The following is a 14,515-nucleotide window of genomic DNA, read 5'->3' on the forward strand; positions in this document are numbered from 1 at the left end:
AAACAACTAGCTTGTCAACAGAATTTAGAGGGAATATAAAGGGAGTAGAGCTTTCTGAACTGAAAAATAATCTCTAGTCTCCCAAGCCAGTGAAATATTTTCAGTGTAATACAGGGCCTGGGACTTCTTTTTCTGGCATTAGCGGAGTATATGCTTGTGCCTGCGTGTGTGCTCAGTTGTGTCTGACTCTTTGAGACCCCATGGACTGTAGCCCACCAGGCTTCTCTGTCCACGGAGTTTTCCAGGCAAGAATACTTAAGTGGGTTGCCGTTTCCTATTCCACAGGATCTTCCCAACTCAGGGATCAAATCTGCATCTCTTGCATCTCCTGCATTGTCAGGCGGATTCTTTACCACTGTACCAGCCAGGGACTGTATTTACTCCCACCTTAAATAATTAAAGGAATACAAAATTTTCCAGTATACAACAAAGTAAAATTAGTTATGTCTGGAAAGCAATTTTAAAAATTACCAGGCACAAAGAAGCAGGAAAATACAATCGTAATGTAAAGAAAAAACAATCAATAAAAACAGACTCAGAATTACACAGATGACAGTACTATTAGATGAGGACATTAAACAGCTTTTATAACTATATTTCATGTTTAACAAGGTAGAGAAAAATATAAGCATATAATAGGAAAAACATGGAAGATTTTTTAAAGCCCCAAATCTAAGTTCTAAAAATAAACAATGTCTGAGATGAAAAATATATTGGGTGAGAGTCACAATAGATCAGATGATATAGAAGAAACTATTGTGACTCTGAAGACATAGCAATATAAACTATCCAAAATAAAGCACATGGTGGGGGGTGGGGGGGAACAGAACACAATAACAAAAAAGAAAGAACAAAAGAACAACCTGAAGCAATCTAAAATATGTGTAACTGGAGTCCCAGAAGTAGAGAGCCAGTGAGAGGAGAAAAATCATATTTGAAGAAATAATAGCCAAAAACTTTCCAAACTGAATGAAAATTATAAACCCATAGATCCAAAAAGGTCAATGAATCCCAAGGACGATAGTCATGATGAAAATAATACTAAGACACATCACAGTCAACTTGCTTAAAACTAGAGATACAGAGAAAAAATAGCAGCAACAGTATGAAGGTGTTTTCTGTAAAAGGCACAAAGATAAGAGTAACAGCAGACTTTATCTCAGAAATAACATAAGCCAGAAGACAATGGGGCAATATCTGGAAAGTCCTGAAAGCACCATCAACCTAAGATTCTATACTCAGCAAACTATCTTTCAAAAACGAAGATGATATAAAGCTTTTTTTTTTTTTTCAGACATACCTGAAGGAATCATCAACAACATACCAGAACTAGAAGAAATGTTAAGGGAAAATACTTCAGGTAGAAGGAAAATTTATACTACATAAAAACCTGGATCTACACAAAGAAATGAAAAGCACCAAAAATGGCATTTGTGAAATTATAACTTTTACCTAATTAAAAAAAAACAAACTCTCTAAATGATAAGTGATTGTTTAAGGCAAACAAATAAGAATGTATTGTGGGGAACTTCCCTGGTGGTACAGAGGATAAGAATCCACCTGCCAATGCTGGGGACGTGGGTTTGATCCCTGGTACAGGCAGATTGCACATGCCATGGAGCAGCTAAGTCCATGCACCACAACTACTAAACCTGTACTCTAGAGCCCTCAAGCCACAATTACTGAGCCCACGTGCTGGAACTGAGCCTAGGCATCTACTGGAAGCCTGTGCACCTAGAGCTTGTGCTTCACAACAAGAAAAACCACTGCAGTGGCCCATGAGACCGCATGGACTGCAGCACACCAGGCCTCCCTGTCTATCACCAACTCCCAGAGTTTACTCAAACTCATGTCCATTGAGTCGGTGATGCCATCCAACCATCTCTGACGTCCCCTTCTCCTCCAGCCTTCAATCTTTCCCAGCATCAGGGTCTTTTCAAATGAGTCTGTTCTTCGCAGCAGGTGGCCAACGGATTGGAGTTTCAGCTTCAGCATCAGTCCTTCCAATGAATATTCAGGACTCATTTTCTTTAGGATGGACTGGTTGGATCTCTTTGCTGTCCAAGGGACTCTCAAGAGTCTTCTCCAACACCACAGTTCAAAAGCATCAATTCTTCGGTGCTCAGCTTTCTTTATAGTCCAACTCCCACATTCATACATGACTACTGGAAAAACCATAGATTTGATGAGACGAACTGTGGAGGAACACAAAAGCATAAGAAAAGACAATCTCCTTGTTCTTATGATATTTATAGTCTAGTGGGAGGTGACAGAGCATAAACAAATACATACAAAATAAGGTAATGTTGGATTATGAAATAGGCCATAAGTTTAATAAAGAAGACAATGAGATAGAAAATGGCTTTAGGGGAGTAGGATTTCTTAAGTAAGATAGTATTAGAAAAGGCCTCTTTGTGGAAGTGACATTTTAGCCAAAACTTCAAAAATGAGGATATTCCATGACCCTCACCTGCAAAGCCCTAAAAGACAGGTATTCTTGGTTTCAGGACAGCATATGCCAAGGCCCTGGGGTGGGAGTGGGGAGGCATGGAGGGAGAGTTTATGGGCTGATACTAGGAGTATGGGGCAGGGACCATATCCTAGGTTGTGCAGACATGCAGAGGACTTCGAGGTTATTATAACTGCATGGAATCCAATGAATCAGCCAGTGGAGGTACTTATTTTTTCCTCAGTGGGAAACAAAGAAGGGAGAAGCCTGTTGTTCCTTACTGTGTGCAGATCCTTTTCAGCTGGTGATTTGCTCATTCAACTTGAAGTTCCATCCTGATAGTCAATTGAGGGAAACTTTTTGACTTCCTCTAAGAATGGTAATTACTAACATTTTTGGAGTGCTTAATTTGTGTTGGGCTCTAAATGAAACATTTTGCATTCATTATTTCATTTAACCTCCACCCAAGAGATGAGTATGTTTTGTTGTTGTCTCTTGTGACAGATGAGGAAGTTAAGCCGTCAGGGCAGGACACAGCTTATCATGTATGGAGCTTCACTCTTGGTTTCTCTCCCACCTCCACTTTACCTGCTCCAAGTCTACATAAACCCTATCATCAGTGCTTGCTTCACTTAGCAAGTGTGATGACCTTTCCTGAGACCTGTTTCTTCCTAGTTGTCCTCTTGATCTCTTTTTTGTAAGCATCACCCTTCTCTGGCTTCTATACACTGGTTCTTTTCCACTGCTCTCTGTCCTTCGCGTTGACTGCTTTGCCCTCCACGGGTTTCTTCTCTTGTACTCTTTCCTTGAGTGACCCTGCCCATGGCTCCCACCATCACTAGCTTTCATTTAAATTTTCTCTTAAGATTGAGACAAGCAATTCTAATTTTCTGTTACGGCATAGTAAACAAGTATTTACTTCTGTCAACTGACAGTAGTTACGGAGTACATGTACAGAGCACCGTGCTTGGAATTGGTCGGAATACAATGGCTAGGAGACGGTATCTGGGGCAATGGAGTAGGCTTCATTTTTGTTCACCCAGCTATATCTCCAGAGCTTAGCGTAAGGCCACGCGTGTGGCAGGTACTCAGTGAATATTTGTTGTAAGAGTAATTTAGCTGGGGAGGCAAACTTGCACAGAATTGTCTCAGATTCAAGGTTGAATGAAGAAATGGTGTAATATAGATACCAGCAAGGGAAAAAATAAAGATACCAGCAAGTTCTGAGAGAGCCCAAAGAGTGGGTAAGCACAGTGAAGACCTCGTGGAGGTAACACAGACACTGAGCCTTTAAATCCTCTCAAACCCCAGGGGTCTTCAAGAAAAAGCAAGTGGTCTGGTGTGCCCAGTGTGATGCAGGAGATAGTGGAAGATGGTTGCAGTGAAATGGTGTTTCAGGAATCTCACTCTGGTGTCAGTGTAGAGATGACTTTTGGGGGAGAAAATGGAAGTGGCAAGACCAGTTAAGGAGGCTGCTATGCCATCCAGAAGAGTGGTTGCCTACCCAGATGTGGCGAATGGCAGATAGAAAGCATAAGGGGGAGGGTGGATGCAAGAATACTACCGAAGTAGAATCCTTGAAGCTTGGCATTCATTTAGATGTAGAAGTATTAAGGAAAAAAACAGGGTCTAAAGGCTAATTCACCTGGGTAACTGCATGATGGTGGTGACATTTCCCAAACTGGGAACAGTGAGGGAAGGACAAATATGATAGGGACTATGGAAGAAACTAAGATTTGTTTTGACATCTTAACCTGGAGGTGCTGGTTGAGAAAATAAGTGGGAGTATCTAGCATAAATCTGAAACCAAAAGCTGGATTTCAAGAAATTTGGGAGCATTCAGTGCTGATGGAGGGAAGTGACACTACAGGAGCTGGTATGATTTATGGGAGAGAACTTCACTTAAGAAGAAAAGAGGCTGATGGCTGCGGACACCTCTTGAACATTTCCATCTTTTTGTCCTGTGGGAGTCACAAATTCAGCATGTCCAAAATGGAATTAATCATCTTTCTACCAAACTTTTTTCTCTCTTTCACTTCTCTAGCTGTGCAAATGGCACCAACCACTGTTAGCCCAGCATTCTTGGGCTTCCCTGGTGGCTCAGACAGTAAAGAATCCACCTGCAATGTGTGAGACCTAGGTTTGAGCCCTGGGTTGGGCAGATCCTCTGGAGAAGGGAATGGCTACCCACTCCAGTATTCTTGCCCAGAGAATTCCATAGACAGAGGAGCCTGGCAGACTGCAGTCCATAGGGCTACAGTCCATGGGGTTGCAAAGAGTTGGACACGACTGACTTTCATTTCACTTTGCTGTTAGTCACTCTGGCTCAAAACTTCATCTTTGTCTACTCCCTTAATTCTTTACACAATGTTTCACCTATAGAAAATTCTGAAAAACCATAAAAATAACATGTAGGAGATACAATAACTTATAATGGAACTATTTTGGATGATAAGTAATGTATTATTCTGGTCATAGTCCTATGCAAGTATAGATTTAATTTCCTTTATGCATGAACAGTCTCACACTCTACATTTTTAAAGGAACTTTTTTTTTTAACTTTCTTCAAAGGAATGTTTTAATTAAAGCACAACCATCGTACAGAAATGTACACAATCAGAAATTGATGACTTTTCATGAAATTAAATATTCTTCTATAATCACTGTCAAAAGGCTACAAGGTATTCCATCCCATAGACATACTGTAGTTTAGATAAGTAACCCCTGTTGTAGGATTTCTGGTTTTCTTCTAGTATTCTCATGCCTCCCTCCCACAGTGCTCCTGTCAACTACAAATTGGAACTTGCCATCCACCTCTACAAGGATTAAATCATGCTGACTTTCAACAACCCCTGAAAGGAATTCAGGATGGAGGGCAAAAATGAGGCACTCTGTACTCTGGGAAAAACTGGCAGAACAAGTCTTCCAATGGTTAAATAATTTCAGAGTCAATTTTATGAGCCCAGAGAAGTCCTAAAGTCCTTCATGGTGATGACTGCTTCTGGTGACTAGCAGAAACATTCTGCCAAACAAAATTAAACGTGCTTGATTGCACGTGCTCCCCCTTTACCAAGACCACATATACACTGACCTTCCCCTCTACCTCTTTGGAGCAGTTTCTCAAAGCTATCTGCGATGCCATCTCCTGGGCTATAGTCCTAATTTTGCCCCAATAAAACTTAACTCACAACTCTTACGTTAGGCTTTTTTTTTTTTTACGTCGGCACTATAAAGATTAATTACCTGTACTTTACATTGTCCATTTCTAATTTTTTCTTTAGACAAAATTCAGAGGCAGAATTTTCAGGGTCAAAAGTTATTTAAAAATAAACTTAATTTCACAATAGCTTTAGGTTTCCAGGAAAATTCAGAGGTACAACTGTTCCCACATACCCCACACTCAGGTTCCTCCATTATTAATATCTCACATTAGTAAACAATATTTGTCACAATTAATGAACCAATGTTGGTACATTATTATTAACTAAAGCCCAAAATCTATCCAGATTTCTTTAGTTTTTACCAAATATCCTTTTTCTATTCCAGTGTCACATCAGGATACAGTATTACATTTACTTGGTACGTCTCCATAAGCTCCTCTTGGCTGTGGTAGTTTCTCAGACTTTCTTCATCTTTGAAAATCTTGACAGCTTTGAGCAATACTGGTTAGACATTTTGTAGAATGTCCCTCATGTGGGGGCTGTCCACTTTTTCCCTTTTATTGAGACTGGGATTATGAACTTTAGAAGTAAAGTATCACAGAGATAAAAGGCCATTTTTGTCATATCCTCGCTAGTGCACATACTATCAACATGATTTATCACTGTTGATATTAACCTTGATCACCTGACTGAGGCAGTGCTTGTTTAGTTTCTCCACTATAAAAGTTACTCTCCTTCCCCCATTCTTCACATGGTATGCTTCAGAAGGAAGTCACTGCACAGTCTACATTTAGAATGAGGAGTTAGGCCTCATGGTGGAGTATCTATAAAATTGTTTAGTGTTCTGCACCAAAGACTTATCTCTCCTTCCCCATTAATACATTTATTTGTATAAGTGATTGATTTACCCCAGTTTGACTATGGCTGTTACCTTTCAGTGCAGTTCAATTGCTCAGTCGCACCAGACTCTGCGACCCCATGGACCACAGCATGCCAAGCTTCCCTGTCCATCACCAACTCCTGGAGTTTACTCAAACTCATGTCCATTGAGTTGGTGATGCCATCCAACCATCTCATCTTCTGTCCTCCCCTTCTCCTCCCGCCTTCAAATCTTTCCCAGCATCAGGGAAATTTTCCAGTGAGTCAGTTCTTCGCATGAGGTGGCCAAAGTATTGGAGTTTCAGCTTCAGCATCAGTCCTTCCAATGAATATCAGGCCTGATTTCCTTTAGGATGGACTGGTTGATCTCCTTGCAGTCCAAGGGACCCTCAAGGGTCTTCTCCGATATCACAGTTCAAAAGCATCAACTCTACACTTCAAGTTATAATCCAGTTCTACATTTTTGTTACTCAAGGCAAAGTGCATCTTTAGTAGTCTAACTCACTACGACGCTATCCTGCCAAAGGCTGTACAACTCCCATAGTTAGGAAATGAAGATTCATTTCCCTAACTTCCACGCGCTTGTATAAAGCCGGTCAGCAAGCAAGAACAAGGCCCACGCCCCTCCCTAGGGCCCAATTTCCTGACGTCTCCAAAGCAGACGAGGCTTGCACGGGGTAGGCTCTTCCCCAAGATGGGCACCTCAGCTCCACGGTCCTGTCAACCCCGGTCCTTGGGAGGCCCCCAAAATACCACAGCTGCTGACCCCCTCGCCTTCCTTCCGGGTTCTCGTGGCCCACAGCGTCCCACGGGACGGAAGTGGGCGGGGCTGCTGGCAGGAAGCGCCGTGCTGGGGCGGGGCCTCCTGCGCCGCCAAGTTCCTCCCATCCCGCCGCCGCCCCACCCCTCCGGCCCAGACCGGAAATGAGGTCAGAGAGGAAAGCTCGGGCGGGGAGACTCGGCCCCTCAAGCAGCGGCCTTTGGAGGTGGCTGCGGCAGCGGGTGAGGGGGCCTGGGAATGAGAGAGTCGGGGTCCCGGGGGTCGTCGCCAGCGGGGATCCGGGCTCTGGGCCGAGGCTGGGCGACCGGGGGGCGGCAGGGGCCTTGCAGAGGCTGGCGGGAGGGGGTGAGGGTGGCGGGCCTTGTTTTTCAGGGCCCATCTCCCCCCGAATCCCGGGGGAGATGAGGGTTTCGGGCCATCTGCCAGGCGACAGTCACCTTCTCTCTCCTCTACTTTCTGGCTCTTTTGGGGCTGGCGACAGCGTAAGGGCTTGGTGTCCCGAGCTGTGGTCGCCCTCTTCTTCGGGGGCGGGCCCCGGACGTGGGGGGAGAGCCCTTCGAAACACACTTTTTTTCCCTCATAGATGTGGTCACGTTGCGACCCCTGGCACGGAGGGAGTTTAGATCGCCAGGGCTTGCATCTTGGCAGTTTCTGCCCTGGAAGAGCTGACTCCCTGCTCCTAGGTCGGCCCAACTGAGAAGTTCCCTCCCCAACCCGGTCTCCACCTACACGACCCTGCGCCTGCCTGCCTCTTTCTTTTTACTTCTTCTGGTTTCTGGTCCTTTCCTTTGCGTGACTCGGACAGCCTTTCCTCTCCCCGAGTGCTTCCTTGCCTGGCCCCGGATCCTCTCGGACGGTGCATCCAGGGAGAGTGGGAGTTCCAGGGTTCTTCTGTCACCTGCTGTTCCAATTTTTGCAGTCTTTGAAAGGCTGGCGTTCGACTGCACAGGCAAGGCATTCAAGTTCTAGTTGTTTGGTAACTTCGTTCCGTGCTAAAGTTTGTACAGTTTTGCCCGAGTTTTTAAAGCAGTAGTTCTTTATGAGGGAAGTAGATTTAGATACGTGCGTCCCCACTCTCTATTTGGTTTTTAGGGACAGTTGTCTCCCCAAACACCAGTCATGGCATTTTAAACTACTTACTGCTTAAGTGAGTGTGGCTTTTGACACTTTGAGAAGTTTTGTTTGTTGGTAATTTTGGAAAAAGGTGTCGCCGTTCCTCCTCCTGCCTTTGAGTTGATTGGCATGGGGATAGCATGAAAATAGATTTTTAGAAAGTCTTTTGCAAAATGTAAACTGTGAAGGGAAATATGGTCTGAGAGTGGCACCACTGAGTTTTAAACTCTAATTACGGTCTTGAAATAGGTTGAACTTACTGCTGCTACTGCTAAGTCGCTTCAGTCGTATCCGACTCTGTGCGACCCCATAGACCGCAGCCCACCAGGCTCCGCCGTCCCTGGGATTCTCCAGGCAAGAATACTGGAGTGGGTTGCCATTTCCTTCTCCAGGTTGAACTTAAGGGCTAGGGAAAAAGTGCTAGTTTAACATGTATTTAATTAGGTGTATGAAGTATATTACATATTTCCCTTTAAAAAGGCATTTTGAAAATTGCTCCTCCTACTCTCTGCCTCAGGAAGGTTTGCCTCTGAAGTGATCCCTGAAGTATGATGGTTTAACAATAATGAGTTGAAAAATAGGAAATTTTGGAAAGCTGTTACCTAGAAATCTTAGAGACTCCATGTATTGTCATTTCAGCCTCAGTTATATCCTGTTTCTGTGTGATTGTCTGGCATGGAAGCACAGAATTTGGATGATCACTTTATTTTCTGAAGGAACGTGAGAAGAACTTAAAAGTTGCTAATTATTCACAAGTTTATGACATACTCTTTAAAGCTCTTGACTTCCTAGCCTCTGGGTGGTAGCTGGAACCAGAGTGGGTACAAACTGTCTTTTTTTTTTTTTTTTCTTCCGTGCACAGTACAAACCTGGGTCACTACAAATTCTTGGATCACCAAAGCTCCATGCAGCCTTCTGTAGAGTGTGTCACTAAGTTGCTTCTCTCTTCCTGCCAGAACACTTCTTATTAGTGACCCAAGAGTGTAGAACAGTCTTTTCATCTATGGTTTTGAAGTTGAGTGTTTTTCTGCTCCTGTCTAATGAGACATTCTCTAAACCTTTTAGATCTCATCATCAGGTAATTTTGTTGAGCAAGTTTAATTGGGAAAAGGGAGCCATTTATTCCCCTGAGTTTGCTTATTTTTACTAATAACCCACTTGTCATCTGGTGAGTATTTTGAACTTTTGTGCTTAAGAACATGATGGCTATAGGCATTTAACAAGGACCACACACCTATTTTTAGTGACTTAACTGAGCATGGATGGTAGGAATAGAATCTTAAGTGTAGCCAGGTGAACGCAGGTGAATTTTCTATAGATGGAGTGGACTCTGCAGTGCCACGATCTATTTAAAAAATTATCCTAAAGCAACAGATTCTATTTAGTCTTTCTCTTGTTTTCTTTTTTTCTGAACCTCCTGTAGGTAGATGTGGCCTCATGGATGAGCTGGTTCATGACTTAGCCTCAGCCTTAGAGCAGACATCTGAGCAGAATAAGCTTGGTGAGCTCTGGGAGGAGATGGCCCTGAGCCCGCGGCAGCAGAGGCGGCAGCTTCGCAAACGGAGAGGCCGAAAGCGCCGTTCAGACTTCACTCACCTGGCAGAGCATACCTGCTGCTACAGTGAGGCCTCCGAGTCCAGTCTGGATGAGGCTCTCAAGGACTGTCGAGAAATGGCCCCAGTTACCAATTTCAGTGACTCTGATGACACGATGGTAGCCAAACGGCACCCAGCTCTCAACGCCATTGTTAAGAGTAAGCAGCATTCTTGGCATGAATCTGACTCCTTTACTGAAAATGCACCCTGTCGACCACTCAGGCGCCGGCGTAAGGTGAAGCGAGTGACGTCAGAGGTGGCCGCCAGCCTTCAGCAGAAGCTCAAGGTGTCCGATTGGAGCTATGAGAGAGGCTGCAGGTTCAAGTCGGCCAAGAAGCAGCGTCTGTCCCGCTGGAAGGAGAATACTCCCTGGACCTCGTCAGGTCATGGGTTGTGTGAATCAGCAGAAAACAGGACTTTCCTAAGCAAAACGGGAAGGAAAGAAAGGATGGAGTGTGAAGCAGATGAACAAAAACAGGGCTCTGATGAGAACATGTCAGAATGGTGAGATCTCCCTTACTAAGTCAAAAGATTTTCCTGGTTAATTTTACCCAAAGCACAAATCCAGTCTTCATGATTTCAACTTTCTTTCAGACTAGTCTCTGATGTACTGTCTTTGTAGCTTTCTTTTAACCAGTCAGGTTGTGTTTATCTCTGGCTTCATGATCCTGTTACCCTATATCAAGAAGGCTATATTTTATAGCAACACATTTGTTTCTCAAAGTCATTTAAAACGTGTACCTCAAATGCATAACAGAGAGTTTTATTTTAAAAACATTTTGCTGCTCTTTATGCCACGCAGTTCATACATACATAACTATTCTTTAGAACCAAGGCCTCAGCAGAGACGTGTGTGTGTGTGTGTGTGTGTGTGTGTGTGTGTGTGTGTGTGTGTGTGTGTGTGTGTGTGTGTGTGTGTGTGTGTGTGTGTGTGTGTGTGTGTGTGTGTGTGTGTGTGTGTGTGTGTGTGCGCCTCAGCAGAGACGTGTGCGTGGGAGAGAAAATGCCGGTGCCAGGCATATGGAATTTGTAAATGTTCTTGGTAAGCTGCCTTTACCCATTAAGAATCATGGCTTTAGATAGTAATATTTCTGGGCTCTATTTGTGTTCTCTACTACTTACAGTTTAACTGTATTGAGTTTATTTTAATGGCTGACATTCAAGTTGTTGGAACACATGATAGACTTTGAAAATAACAGTACTGAATCCCATTAGTCTTACACCAAATGTCATTGAGCCAGCAAAATTTGTCTCTGATGGGTGCATGCTTAAAATATCAGTGTCGTTCTGGGTGACTTTTTAATTTTTTACATGTCAAACAGATAGTCCTAGAAACATCGATACTCCCCAGCTTGATGCTTTAATATTGTTATGAATGTTAATGTGTGATGTCTGTTTCTCCATGCTGATACTGTTGGTATTTTGGGTGAGGCAGTTCTTGGTGATGAGGGATGTCCCATGTTTGGCATCCTACGTAGTTCCCATCACCTTTCATAGTATCAAAACAAATGCCTCATGGGTGCTCACTCGATGGGTTGAGTACTCCCAATTGAGGACCAGTATATTACTGTTACTGTTGTGATTTAGTCGCTAAGTTGTGTCCTACTCTAGTGATCCCATGTACTGTAGTCCGCCAGGCTGCTCTGTCCATGGGATTCTCCAGGCGAGAATACTGGAGTGGGCTGCCATTTCCTTCTCCAGAAGATCTTCCCGACCCAGGAATCGAACCCAAGTCTCCTGCATTGCAGGCAGATTTTTTACCGACTGAGCTATGAGGGAAGCCCTTAACAGTGTTAGTTAGTATTTATTAAGCACTAACTGTGTGCTAGGCCCTGTACTATTGTGCAGAACGTATATTCTTTTTTAATGTTCACAACTCCCCTGTCTGGTAGGGACCACTGTTTGTATTTTATAGATGAGGAAATAGAGCTTATGAGTGTGGAGATAATTTGCCCAAGGTCATTTAGTAGCAAAACTGGAAATCAAACCTAATTCCATAGCTCATAGGTAACCACTGTGTTTGATTGCTCTTTGAGCTTGCTTTTTCCATGGCACTTTTCTGTCTCAGCTTAACTTTTACAACTAATAGATCAGATGACCTTTCTTAGGGTTTTGCTTCTTCTGACATTTGTCTGAAAAACAAAGGCGTAAATCTTAGGAACTTCATGGTGAGACTTGGTCAGGAATAGGAAAAGCTGTTCAGGTCTGTATACCTGTACCTTTCATGGGTGGTTTTTAATCTAGCTTTAAAATTTTTTTTACTAACTTTATGTTTGCCAGGCTGTGCAACTAGGTGGAGCTTCCCAGGTGGCTCAGTGGTAAAGAACACCCCTGCCACTGCAGGAGATGCAAGAGACACGGGTTCGATCCCTGGGTCAGGAGGATCCCCTGAAGAAGGGAATGGCAACCCGCTCCGGTACTCTTGCCTAGAAAATCCCATGGACAGAGGAGCCTGGTGGGCTACAATCCATAGGGTTGCAGAGAGTCGGACTTGGTAGGCTTATAATTTGGCTTTCCTGATTTTCCTCTACTGTATATTCTAGGGCCTTTTTACCCAATTTAAATGTATGATTTTGGATTATAAACCCTTTTTTTTTCTCATCATGCTATATTTAATCAGACAAGAAATGCTTAGTTAACTTGTATCCTTTCATAATGGTGAAACCCTCAATTGAGGTGTTCAAGTTTGTTTCAATATCAAGCTTACATACCAAATAATAATCATCTTACTATTAAGAATGACAATTAAAAAAAAACAACAGCTTTTTGGGATGATATTTTCGGGTGTATGTATTTCTTCCCCTGGATTTCTTGTTAAACTGTGACTTAATTGTGTATGTGAGTGACTGTTAACTCTGTCTTCTCTAAGATCACAGCCCAAGTGTGGTTGCAGATACAGAGCCTGTAACTTTGCAGTGAGGCAGTTCAGTCTTTCTACGTCCTTCTTACCCCAGATACTTCTGTCACACATTATAGTCAGATTGTGATAATACACATCTAGTTATCTGAGAGCTTGGGTAAATTGAAGTAGGCAGCAGTTCTTAGGAAATTCTTCTCTTTTCAAATTGAGGAGGCCTGTTCCCACATTGGGGCTATCTTCCTGGCCCATAACTTCAGAGTTCTTTCAAAGAACAAGAGTTTTTTGGTGGACACCAAAATCCTTGTAGCTAAGGGAATATTGGGTGGAGAAGTAGCAGACATAGAATGAGAAAAATTCTTCAGAGTGTATTTAGAAGTCTTCAACTCACCTTGACTGATGCTGATTCATCTTAGTTACAAGCAGAGTGCTTTGTATTTTTTTCCCCCTAAATATACTCTATGAGGAAGGAAGGTGATTTTTTTTGAGGGGGGGGGTGGCCATGCCATGTGACATGTAGGATCTTAGTTCCTTGAACAGGATCCTGCGTCCCCTGCAGTGAAAGTGCAGAGTCTTAACTACTGGACCACCAGGAAAGTCTCATGGTGATTCTTGGTTATTCTTTGACTGCACGTTATGTTCTGCCTGTCAACAGTAAATTGGAACCAAAATCTCTGCCTTAGATTATTAAATACACCCTATAAGCAGGACTAGCATTAGCATATGTTTTAAGTAGGCAGTAGTTTATGATTTAGATGTTATACTGTCTTGGTGAGTTGATTCTGTTAAAATTTTTCAACCTTTTTTCTGCATTAAAAGAAATCCTTGTAAGAATCCTCTTGGTTATTACTGTTTCATAAATCTGCTTGGGTGTGCCAGTTTGCATACAGATCAAAGTGTAGAACTTTTTATCAGTGTATTTGAGAGTTGGCAGAATATATGATCCAGTTTGTAAAATTATTAGGATAAAGTTGATCATTAACTTTTACTTTGCCTAGTAAGTAGATCTTTTAAAAAGCATATATTAGGTGTTTTAGGTTTGAAAATCTATGTCTCGATCAGAGAACTTTATTTCTACTTTCCTTAAAATTTATTCTGCTTACAAACATAGAGTTGTTTTAAATTTAACCTATAATTCTTTTTGCTTTTCTGTTTCTGTTCTTCCTTCCATTCTGTACCAACCAATCCTTCAAGAGTTCTGAGGGACTGAAAGTGGTTATGATGTAAAAAGCTCAATTCTTATTTTAATATTTTTCTCCATGTGTGTTCCATTCTAGAATGGATCGACTCTTTTGTAAAATTACTTCCTACTGATCTTTATTCAAATTGTCTGTATAGTGACTATTAATTAGGTGAGTCATAGCCCAATTTTGCTTTATTCTTCACTAACATCATTCATTTGTCCCCCTTGAATATAATTTAGCTTCTTTTCTTTCGTAAGTGAATTGGTTTGGTGGTGGCCTGAAGTCGCAGTCAGGAGCCTTCCTAAGGTGATGTATTAGAAGCCAATCTCACAGGAAAGAAAATATTCTCTTCTCTTGGAAGCCAAATGACAGAGATAGAGTGCTAAACCTCCCCCCTCCTTCTCTAGCCCAAGCTGACCTTCTGCGGCCCCTTGGTGCCTCTTGTTTTCTTATTTTTATAGAAAATCAATATCCCTTCTGACACAAATAATAGCTC

At 42.6% G+C, this 14,515-nt stretch overlaps 1 protein-coding gene and 1 long non-coding RNA gene across 10 annotated transcripts in view; one reads left to right on the forward strand and one right to left on the reverse strand.

Annotated features, from left to right (window-relative positions):
* Positions 1-566: 566 nt before the first annotated feature.
* Positions 567-7,282, reverse strand: LOC145513326 (uncharacterized). Its single transcript, XR_014059311.1, has 2 exons — positions 6,542-7,282; positions 567-2,195 (listed from the first exon to the last, which is right to left on the reverse strand). It is a non-coding gene; the product is annotated as an uncharacterized LOC145513326 (long non-coding RNA).
* Positions 7,283-7,421: 139 nt separating this feature from the next.
* Positions 7,422-14,515, forward strand: part of GPATCH2L (G-patch domain containing 2 like) — a 60,551-nt gene continuing 53,457 nt past the window's right edge. For all 9 annotated transcript variants that reach the window (XR_014059309.1, XR_014059304.1, XR_014059305.1 and 6 more), the window contains exons 1-2: positions 7,422-7,491; positions 9,807-10,482. Coding sequence is in view for 2 of the 9 variants with exons in the window: in XM_081509345.1 (XP_081365471.1) it covers positions 9,821-10,482 (662 nt within the window). In the remaining 7 variants the exon portion in view is untranslated. The remainder of the gene's footprint in view (positions 7,492-9,806; positions 10,483-14,515) is intronic.

The sequence above is a fragment of the Giraffa tippelskirchi genome, chromosome 7, assembly GCF_054371585.1.
Source record: "Giraffa tippelskirchi isolate mGirTip1 chromosome 7, T2T-mGirTip1v1.2.pri, whole genome shotgun sequence".
NCBI lineage: Eukaryota > Metazoa > Chordata > Mammalia > Artiodactyla > Giraffidae > Giraffa > Giraffa tippelskirchi.